Source organism: Vulpes vulpes, chromosome 5, assembly GCF_048418805.1.
Source record: "Vulpes vulpes isolate BD-2025 chromosome 5, VulVul3, whole genome shotgun sequence".
In the NCBI taxonomy this organism is placed as follows: domain Eukaryota; kingdom Metazoa; phylum Chordata; class Mammalia; order Carnivora; family Canidae; genus Vulpes; species Vulpes vulpes.
In genome coordinates, this window is record NC_132784.1 from 91676662 (window position 1) to 91688165 (window position 11504).

Here is an 11504-nt window from a genome sequence, read left to right on the forward strand (position 1 = left end):
CAGGTTAGGCCAGGTGGGGGGATGGCAGCCAGAGCCCAGAGGGCAGAGCTCCTGGGAGAGCCACTCAGGCCACCTGCACCCTCTCCCCTGGGGCTCTGGGGGCACCTGGACGTGCAGACCAGGGTAGACAGCCACCCCCGTCCCCAGGAGCTGGGACCTTAGTGCCCACAGGGAAGAGATGGGAGGTGCTGAGGCACTGGCTGTCTTCCCTGCCGTGGGGAGGGAGTCCATTTCCCTGTGGAAAGCCAGGTCAGAGGCCCCTCACATCCCCGTAAAAGTCCTAGTGGCCTGGCCCCTTCTCTTTGGACCCTCCCAAGGTGCTGAGACTTTCGGGAAGTTGATAAAGGGAAAGAGAAGGGAGCCAGAAACAAATCTGAACAATTGTCTAAGTCTGAGAAAAGACCAGGAATGAGATTTCTGGCCTCTGAGACAGGTGCACAACAAGGGGATGGACCTCCAGAAGAGTCCTGCGAGAGAGCCGGCCGCCAGGGGCCACGGAGGGCAGGGCTCCGGGAAGGAATGGCCAACACTGACCTGGCCTTGGCTCCATTCAGAGGGTAATCCCCAGAGATTCTCAAAATGGAAAACACAGACCAGCTTTGTGAAAATCACCCAGGAAGTGTCTATGAAAATAGCCCGTCCCCAAAACCCATAGGAACAATCATGGATCCCCCACCACCTTGCCCCATCTTTAGTCACACTCCCCACAGACCACAGTGCCCCCCCACACACACCCCCACACACACACCCGGCCAACCCAGGGAACAGGGGGTGCAGACACGTCTTCTTCTATCTTGCTATAGCTGAGCAGCATTTCCTGTGCCCCATGCCTCATTAGCACATCAGTGCTGTCGTTTCCTGTGACGACTCTCTGTTTCCATTCTGGCAAATGTTTGCTCTTTTCTCTCTGCTCTGGGGGTTGGGAGGGGATGAGCTTCTCACGGAGTCTCTCTCTCTCTTTCTCTCTCTCTCTCTCTCCTCTTGGCAGTTTCCCCGCTACACTCCTCACACTTCCACCAGGAGGCTGAGCGCATAGCATCTCCCTGAGCCACCTCTCTTGGGGCGCATGGCACCAGACTGAGTTCGTGCTTCCCACAGTGGACACTGTAGCCACATCCAGGTAGAACCAAACGTGTTGTTTTTGTGTTTGGGCTCAATGCAGCCTAACATTTCAGGGGTAGACGCCAGGTAGATGCAATGTTGGGGGAAAGAAAGTTCTAGAAAGATTGGAAAACATGGAGATGAGGAGGATTTCTAGTCTTCTTATCTACTTAAAAAAGTGGTTATGGTGGTATGCAAAACACAAGTCAATTTTGCCTTTTCTCCTGATGGATGGTCACTTAGGAAGAGCCAGGAGAAGTGGCATGTGTTAGCTGTTGATAACTGAGAGAAAGCTTAGAAGAAGAAGCTGAAGCCAGAGAGGTTTCTATGACCATGGATGTGATCACCCCGACCATTTCAGAAATCAGAGGGAGGACCTTGGAAGCCAGGACTCTGCAGGTAACTGCCGGCAGCCTGGACAGGTGAGTAACTCGGGGTGGTGAGCTCCACCCTCCCCTGATTTAGACAGACAGCCCTGGCTGACCCTGGGCACTTCTACCCCAGCAGTGCTCCTAGCCCTCACGACTGCCCTCAGGTCCCCTTAGACCACCAAATTCTAGGCTTAGAGAAGCTTGCCCAGGACTGCTGGGAGGGAAGGAATGGGTATCGGTGAGAAAAGGAAGTTGCAGGGAGAGAGGGTCCTTAGACCTTGCTGTCTGGCCTGGGTGGATTTCTTACCTCCCAGAGGTCCCAGTCACTGTCCTCAATCATCCCTGTATCAGGTCCCAACAACCACTCTCCTCCTTCCCCCTCAAAAATTAGGAGCCACCATGATGGAAACAACAGGCCTGTTTTCTTTCAGTGATGTATTTTAGGTCCTAAAGACTTTCCATGAATGGAAAATGCAATCATCGATGTATAAAGATGTGTTTTTAGGATATAAAATCTCACAGAACTCAGCATGGCTATACATTTTATTGCTAAAACTTGCAGGATCATACTAACAAACATAAAAAGTCCAAGAGCGGTTGAAACTTTAACAACACTTGTAGGTATGAATCTCAGTGCTGTGATAACAGTGCAACTCAGCAATAATAAATTTCAAATCACTGTCATTTAGGGAAATAAATGTATTATCATGACAAACACATATATGTCACCTGCAGGTGGAAGGAGCATGGATGGTACTGAATTTATGAAGCTGTCAGAACCCTGAAGCCCCCCCAGATAACTACTATGTTCATTCGTGTTTACTAAGTCACTCATCTATTCCACAAATATTCACCCTGCCCTTGCTAAGTGCCAGGCACTGTTCCAGGTACCAGGTAAATAGGATGGACAAGTCCATGGCTTCTTGGAGCTTACAGTCAAGTAGGAAAGTCAGATATAGACAAACAAATGGATATATAATAAAATGTCAATCTGTCTTAAGTGTATAAAGAAAAACCAGAACAGAGTTAAGGGGACTGGGAGTAATAGGCCTGTCTGAGCAGGTGATATTTCAGATGAGACTTGAGGGAAATGAGAGATGAAGCTACCTGCCCCCCCAACCCCCACCCTGGGAGAGGACCTGGAGGTCTGAGGTGGCAGTGTGCCATGCATGGACACGGACCAGCCAGGAGTCCTGGCTGTCCACGTCAGAAGGAAAGTGGTAGGAAATGAGGTCAGAAGGTAGGCAGAGGGGCGCCTGGGTGGCTCAGGAGGTTAAGTGTCCAACTCCTGATTTCGGCTCAGGTCATGATCTCAGGGCCATGGGATCTAGCCTTGCATCAGTTCTATGCTCAACTTGGAGCCTGCTTGGGATTCTCTCTCCCACTCCTTCTACCCCTCCTCTCTCTCTCTCTCTCAAATAATAATTTTTTTAAGATTTTATTTTTATTTATTCATGAGAGACACAGAGAGAGGCAGAGACACAGGCAGAGGGAGAAGCAGGCTCCCTGCAGGGAGCCCGTTGTGGCACTCAATCCCAGGACCCCAGGACCATGACCTGAGCCCAAGGCAGATGCTCAACCACTGAATCACCCAGGCATCCCTCAATTAATAAATATTTTAAAAAGAGAGATAGAAGAAGAAGAAAGAAGAGGAGGAGGAGGGCAAAGGCTAGACCATAAGGGGCCATGAAGTCCTCACTGAGTAGGGATTGTGGATGTTATCCCAAGTGTGATCAAAGTCATGTGGGTCACAGGAAGAGAGGGGACGTGATCTGGTTTACTGTGAGGAGGATCATGCAGGCTCATGTGTGAAGATAGTATATGGGGGTCAAGAGTGAAGGCAAGGCAACACACTAGGGAGGTTACTGCAAAGACCCATGTGGAAGCCAGGAGTGGCAATGGAGGAGTGGAGGTGATTGGGTTTGGGAAAGATGCCCAGAGTTGAGCAGATGGAATTTTCTGGTTGACTGAATAATTGAGGTGTGAAAGAAAAGGAGCAGTCAAGGATAGCTCCAACCACTAGATGATGGGAGACACCAGAGGAGAAGCAGGCTTATGGGAGAAGAACAGGCATTCTGTTTCAGACATACTTGGTTTGAGATGTCCATTGGGCAGTTTAGCAGAAATGTCCAGGAGAATTGGGTAAACAAGCCTAGGACTAGCTGACCTGGCTTCTAATATTTGGGTCTGTTGGCCATTCCTGCTGTATCCTCCATTGGCTTCTTCTTGTTCCAGTAGGCAAAGCAGAGCAGCAACCCATTGCTGTCAGGGAACCACAAGCAGCAGAAACTCACTCCTGCATTTGTGTGGGTCACATTCCACAAAACAGCAAGTATTGTTGGAGACCAGTTCTGCAAGTCCATACATGGGGGTTGTTCAAATGCCTGCAAGCCGGACTCTGTCCCAGAGCAGCTCCCTCTTCCACACAAGACAGGACACCAAGGAATAGGGAATGAGGAGGAAGCAAGGGCAGGTGAACCTGATTTTGCCAGTTTGGAGGACAGTGTGGTACACTGGAAAGAGCACACAATCTTTGGGCCCCAAAACAGACCTAGACTCACGTTCCATCTTTGCTCCTTCCCACCTGTGTGATCTTTGATATATTACTCAGCCTCTCTGAGTCTAAATCTCAGGTTTCTGGCCACAAGGAGAGATGAGATGTTGTAAAGATTAAATGAGTTTCACACACACCCAAACCCCTGGCATCCAGTAGGGCTTCCAAAGGGGTAATGCCCAGCTTCCTTCTGTCCACAATGAAGACACTCTCTTCAACCACACAGCCTACCCACCTCAGCTTTCCGGCCGGCTCCCATTCCAAGTCCTCAGGCTCCAATTCCTGCAGAAAACCTTTTCTCCAGCCTTCTCAGCCTCCTACAGCTGGAGAATGGCCCTTGTTTTTCCCCACAGAGAGAAAGACCAGAGCAGAGCCATATTTTCTGGGTTTGCAGGATTCCTTGCCGTCCTACTGACCACTCTGATCTTCTACAGCCTATGGAACTGGAATAAATGGAAGAAGCAGCGTGAGTCCTTTGATTATCCCAAGTGGAGACACACGAGGATCCACCATCTAGCCTGGCATTCAAGGCCAAGTTTATTCTCCAGACATAAACTCTGTTCTCTTCTGTTCTTCCCTGATACACTGGCCATTGTCTCACTTTTGAGAGTCTAAGCCATGCCCCTAAAAGGCTCAGTGCCAATCAGAGTTCCACTTTGCAGGTCATTGCCCTGAGACATTTATGCCCACCCTTTCCTACCACCCCCTACTTGCCCACTTGCTTCTTCTCCCAGTCTTCTGGCTCAAATGGAATTGGGCAAGTGTGAAAATGTATTTTTTATGATACATAGTGAGGATGGGGAATATTTTCAGGGACTATCTCATCCCTAAGGGTCCCTGCATTCCGTACCACTTGCCCCCACTGAGATCTCCATCTCTCTCATTGTCTTGCAGGACACATTCCTTACTTCCGAGTTACCGTCATGCCCTTACTTTCTCTGTCTCGACCCAGACAAGGAGCCAAAAATATTTATGACTCCTTACCCCAGAGGCAAGGAGAGCTGGGTAGGTTTTTCTTTCTAATCTGCAGAGCACAAATGTTACTGAACTTCATCCAGAATGCACCTCTCATACCCAGAAGCACCTTTTTTCTTTTTTTAAGATTTTATTTGTTTATTCATGAGAGACACAGAGCAAGAGAGAGAAAGGCAGAGGCACAGGCAGAGGGAGAAGCAGACTCCATTCAGGGAGCCTGACGTGGGACTCGATCCTGGATCTCCAGGATCACGCCCTGGGCTGAAGGCAGCACTAAACTGCTCAGCTGCCCCAGAAGCAACTTTTTTTTTTTTTTTCAGAAGCAACTTTCTTTACATTTTCAGACCTTTCTGCCCTTCAGGGAGCGTGGAGGAGGACGGGATAGTCAGAAGCAGGCTGTAACTCCATTAGGGGCCTACAGAGCTATAAAAAGGGAGCTGGGAGGTGTCTGGGTTGGGGTTTTTTTTTTTTATTTGTCCTGATATGAAGTAAGCAAAGGACGGATGGGTATGTCCAGGAATGGGGGACACATACAGAAGAAGAGCATGGCCTCTGGCATTACAGGAGCCTCCTCCCCAGCTGCTCTAAACTCTGTGCTAATTAGTGTCCTCTGGTCCTTGTTAAAAACAGAGGACAGTCCCAGGCCTCAGAGCACATCATTCTCCCTAGCTCTGCCCCTCTCACCACAGAACACCGGCCTCAAATACCAACACCACACAAACCCACATCAACCACGATGCGGGGACCATCGAGGTGGAAGCGCTCAGGGGACTGGCTGGCTATCTTCAGGATTTGTTCTCTATCCTTTCAGGGAGACGGCAGTCAAGGAGTAACCATATTTTCAGTACCGAGAGCCTCCTTTCCAGAAATTATGATAGCCCTCCTTCTGATCCTGTGGTAAGAGTCAAGGGAAAGGACAAGCCCCTTGGGAGAGAGGACATTTCTCTGGCAGAACTGGGGTAAATAAGTTCAGGTCACAGATCTCCTTTCCTGGCAAACGACATGTCCCCTGGCATGTCCCCTGTGGCCCTATTGATAAATTGGGAAGACTAGCCTCAGGGACCTCCCTACTGCCCAGGGACAAAAATCATGAAAGGTAGGAACAGTTGTTCAGGATTCTAAGTAAGATACCAGGGCACATGTATTCAAAGATACGGTGTTAGAATGGAAATGTATTGTTTTAACAAGGGTAACAGCTCACTCAAATGAGTATTGTCCCCTTCCAATGCTGTATCCTACCTCGAGAGAGGAAACAAATATTCCAACAATGCTGTGGGGGCTCAAAACATCCTTAAAACCCTGCTTTTGGGAATTACTTCTGGGGCCCATGGCAAATGGTTTCAATTATCCTCAATAGCAGGTATGTTTGTAAGTCATTGAGGACTGTAGCTGGTGTAGAAAGTGTTTGATCAAACGTGGGGTATTTTTGAGGTTACCATGGGAACACTACAATGAATAACAATGACCTAGTGTGTCCTGTGATCTGGCTCTAAAGGCAGCCCTCAAGGAGGAGCCCCACAACACTGGGGCAGAGACAACCAAGACAGGAAAGGGGGGACCTGGAAGCTCAGGGGCCTCATCTCCAACAGATAAGCTCTCACTTTCTTGTTGAAGAATCGGTCCCTTGGCTCTGTGGTCATCTCAGATGAACACAGTCCTACTGCTGCTGCTGATCCTGCTGCTACCCAGCTTCTTACTACCCAGAGCTTTACGTTCAGTTAGCACTTGGACACCTCTAGTGCTCCTCCCACATATCCCATCCTTGGGTTCTGCTCTCACCTCTACAAACTCCTGGGGGACCAAGCTTGCATGGCTGATAATGTGCAGGGAGGAGGAAACGTCACTGCCAAAGCGAGTTCTGGCACTCCATCCCAAACTGATATGAGGCCACAACACATGTTTGGCTACGGACTGTGTAGTAGATGAACAACATTTGGAACCAGTTGCCAACATTTAAAAATCTAAAAGATTTCACATTAAAATCTGGATGTCCAGCTTTTCTTGAAAAGTCAGAAACTCTGGAAACATCAGACCGGCATCCCTAAATGGCCACAATGGGCTGGGTCCGTATGCCAGCTGCCCCTTTAATAATAACAACCATTTGTTAGTGTCTTCCATGTGTCAGAAACTATTCCCAACACCTTATGCATAGTCACACACTTACTTTTCACAAAACCCATATTATGTGGATATTATGGCTATCCCCATTTTATTTGCGAGGGAGGTAAGGCACAAAGAGATTAGGTAACTTTGCCCAAACTCGGCACAGAGTAGCGAGGCTGGGATTTCCACCCTGAGTCTAAGGCTGAGTCATTACTTTTAGCCACTGTACTCTATTGCCTCTCAAGGCTCAGAGGTAGCAGGCTCTCTCCAGTTCATACTATTCCCCTCTACACACTCCCCATTGAACACCCACACTGTGACCAAAAACCAGCAGCAATTTATCATCACATTTACACTGTTGTGTTCCCTAAACTTAGCCCACACTACTCATACCTGCCCATGATCTAAAGCTTTGCAACTGGAGACCTCCAACTTAGAGATGTTCTACAAGGTAAAGAACAAACTGAAGGAACTATTAGATAGTGGTCCTGGGTGGGGAAGTAGAAAGGTTTCACCTGTATTTCTCCTTCAGTCCTGTCACTGGCTTTCTCTTCTTGCTTATAGCCCTCCCAAGCAGGCAATACCCTCTGGCTGCACAGAGACCATACTCATGCCAGCAGCTATGCAGTGGGCATCTATGACAATGCCACAGGGCTCCAGATGTGTGGGGACCTCACTCCCTCAGCACACTATGTCAATGTCAGAGCAGCCAGAGACTGCCTGAGCATTTCTTCAGAGGATTCAAGAGATTACATCAATGTGCCCACAGCAGAAGAGATTGCTAAGGCTCTAGCTTCTACTGACAGCACCCCCACGAGCCTCTTTGCCCTCCCAAGTGCCCAGGAGCTGGAGTCTACTGAGGAAAGAGACAAGGGCTGTGGGAATGCCAGTGACCACATCAGTTTTGGGTCTCTAAGGTCTGAAAGCAATGATCCACTCAGCGATGGGGAAGATTCTTCGGAGACCTCGAATGACTATGTCAATATGGCAGGGCTGAATCTTGAGACCATCCAGGGGAAGCAGTCCTGTCTGGTTTTCCAGTGCTATAGAGATTATGAAAATGTTCCACCAGCACACACCAATGGAAACCAGCAGCAGGGGGAGGAAGAAGTGACATCCTCAAACATAGAAGGCAGGGTGGATGGTCCAGGTACCCACATCCAATTTGTTGTGAAATCAGGGAGTTTCCTGGCTCTAGGGGAACATGTGACCTGTCAGCCATCTGCACAGAGTGAGAGTAGTCAGATGAAACACGAAGAAGAAATGTCAAATGACACTTCTAGTGACTATGAGAATGTGCTAGCTGTCAAGTCAGAAGACAGGGACTCCAAGCAGGGACCAGACACATAACTCCTTCCTGATGAATTAGAACCCAGAAACCCAGCTGAAGAGCTCTGTGGAGTAGGCTATGCTTGCCAGACCCATGGCCACTACAAGGTCTGGTAAAGATCGCTGGCCATCCTTATATATCTCAGTGGTTCATTCAGGTAGACTACAAAAATGCTGAGATGCACAGAAGTTAGGAAACTCACAAAAGCCAATGTCTGAGAAAGCCAGAAGGGAATTCTTCTCAAGCAGGGTGCTATTATCTCTCATACCAACCTAAGAATGTTTGCTGAAACTCCCTTATAGGACAATTAGTAGATTAAAAATGTAATAGTACTTTAGTGTATGGTGGAAACATGAAGTGGTCTAAAATCATTACCTTTGCGAATACCAGCAGGATGCAAAGTGAGAATATGGATCAGTTTGTAATCCAGGCAGAGGCCAAAAAGAATGGAGAAGTCTGAGTTGGAGTGGGACAGCAGTTTCCAGTTGAAAAAAGGTGTGGACAATCAAACGCTAGAGAATATGTGGGACATTAGAACTGTCTTTCATTGTACTATCCACTTTAGAAAGGTGACAGTTTCTCAGAAGCATACACTTATACAACCCAGCCATTCCACTACTAGATGTTTATCCAAGAGAATTGAATATTTGTGTTCATACAAAAACCCATACATGCCTATTTATAGTAGCTTTTTTCATAACTGCCGGAACTAGAAATAACCCAGAAGTCCTCTAACACGTAAATGGAAAAATGAACTGTGGTATATCCATGTAATAAGGTTATCTATATTGAACATAAAAAAAGAATGAACTATTGGTTTGAGCAACAACACGGGCAAATCTTAAATGCATTTTGGTAAGTAAAAGAAGCTAGACCTAAAAAAATCTACAAATTGTGTGATACCAATTATATGACATGGAAAAGGCAAAACTTTAAGGATGGAAAACAGATTAGCGTTTGCCAGGTTTAGGCAAAGGGAATTTTACTACAAAGGAATTTCTAGGTTAATGGGACTCTTCTGTACTGGTACTGTGCTGGCAAATACACGACTGTGAATTTGTCAAAACACAAAAAAACTATATAGCACAACAAGTGACTTTTATTATATGTAAAAATTTTTCATTAAACACTCTATCAGGGGAAGCCATAATGGAATGAAGATTAAGACAATAAACAGAACTATATTACAGATGGATGATATAGCCTCACTGAAGGCGGGGGAGGAGCTGGCCTAATTAACTTTGGAAAACTATGCTTTCACTTGAAACTGTAAGATAAAGGCATACAAACTGTACATAAACACTGCACTCTAGTTGGTAAATTCGTATCTCAGAGGAATATAGTCTAGCAATTCTGAAACTACGTTAAATGTATGCTAAGATTGAACAAATAAATAAATGTAGATAAGGAGAGACAGGTTTCTCACTATCAGAAAAAGAGGTGACAAATAAGCGAGTAGAAAAGGCTACAATGAACTCTGTGGTGCCAGACTAGATTTGGAGGTATAGTTTGAACTCTTGTTTATTTTAATATATATATATGAATAGGGGCACCTGGGTGGCTCAGTCGGTTAAGCATCTCCCTTCGGCTCAGGTCATGATCTCAGGATCCTGGGATCAAGCCCTGCATCCAGCTCCCTGCTCAGCTGGGAATCTGCTTCTCCCTCTCCCTCTGCCGCTCCTCCTGCTTGTACTCTCTCCATGTCAAATAAATAAAATCTTTTATATATATATATATATGAATAGATACAGAAATAAATATAGAGATGTGTATACATGGGCTAGCATACGTATACTTCTTAGTTCTATCCCACCAGAGGGTCTAGAAGAATTGATACCCAAGAAGCAATGAACACACTTAGCAGCCAGCTCTTGGTTTCTAAATATCATTCTCAATAAAAGGAACCAGAGCTCCTTGGAAAAATGGCCACTTATAGGCCTGGGGGAACTTGACAGTCTTGTAGATAAAAGAAAGAAAGAAAAAGAGAAGAGGGTGGCAGGGGAAGAAAACACAAGAAAATATGAAGGTATGTTGGAAGGAGCCATCTAAAAGAGCTCCCAGGGATCCCTGGGTGGCGCAGCGGTTTGGCGCCTGCCTTTGGCCCAGGGCGCGATCCTGGAGACCCGGGATCGAATCCCACGTCGGGCTCCCGGTGCATGGAGCCTGCTTCTCCCTCTGCCTGTGTCTCTGCCTCTCTCTCTCTCTCTGTGTGACTATCATAAATAAATAAATAAAAATTTAAAAAAAAAATAAAAGAGCTCCCAAAGGCAAAGGTAGAACAATCTCAGCAATAAAAATAAATTATGATATAAATGTATAACTTAGAACAAAATAAATATTCTTGAGTCCATATCAATAAGTGAATAAAATGGAAGAAAGGGAGAAATCTTCTTTCCAGATGAATTCTGAATAATAAATATAGAAGAAATGAGGAAAAAACAAAATCACTACTAAGACACCACAGAACTGTATGTTAATTAAACTGGAATTAAAAACTTAAGGGTGCCTGAGTGGCTCAGTTGGTTGTCTGCCTTTGTCTCGAGTCACAATCCCAGAGTTCTGGGATGGAGCCCAGCGTTGGGTTCCCTGCTCAGAGGGGAGTCTATTTCTCCCTCTTCCTCTATCCCACCCACCTGCTCATATGCTCTTTCCTCTCACGCTCTCTCTCCCAAATAAATAAATAAAATATTTTTTAAAAAATAACAAAATAAAAATAAATTTTAAAAAAGACACCACAGAATAATTGCTGTGGGCAAGTCTTAATGAATGCTAAAATTAGTGGATGACACATTAGAGAGAAGTAAGATAGTTGCTTAGCCTCAAAGATCTCCCTTCAAATATTTGTACTTTACTGTGATGACTTTAACACACATCCACAAATGAATCAATACTTCCCCGGGAACTTAATTCTCCTCCCCTTCAGTGTGGAGTGTGAGCTGGATTTGGTGACTCTTTTCTAACAAATAGAACATGGAAGGGGGGAGTGTAGGAGAGGGAAGCAAATTTAGAGTGGAGAAACTTGGCAGACACCACTTTAACCAAGGGTGGTTAAAGGGTGGTCAAGGGTAAC

At 46.3% G+C, this 11504-nt stretch overlaps 1 protein-coding gene across 1 annotated transcript; it reads left to right on the forward strand.

Moving 5' to 3' along the window:
• The first annotated feature begins 865 nt into the window (after window positions 1–865).
• Window positions 866–10151, forward strand: LAX1 (lymphocyte transmembrane adaptor 1). The gene is made up of 6 exons (XM_025991461.2): window positions 866–1120; window positions 1345–1523; window positions 4380–4492; window positions 4921–5031; window positions 5813–5898; window positions 7669–10151. The coding sequence occupies exons 2-6, from the start codon at window positions 1429–1431 to the stop codon at window positions 8452–8454; spliced, it is 1191 nt and encodes a 396-aa protein (XP_025847246.1). The 5' UTR covers window positions 866–1120; window positions 1345–1428; the 3' UTR covers window positions 8455–10151.
• Window positions 10152–11504: the final 1353 nt, after the last annotated feature.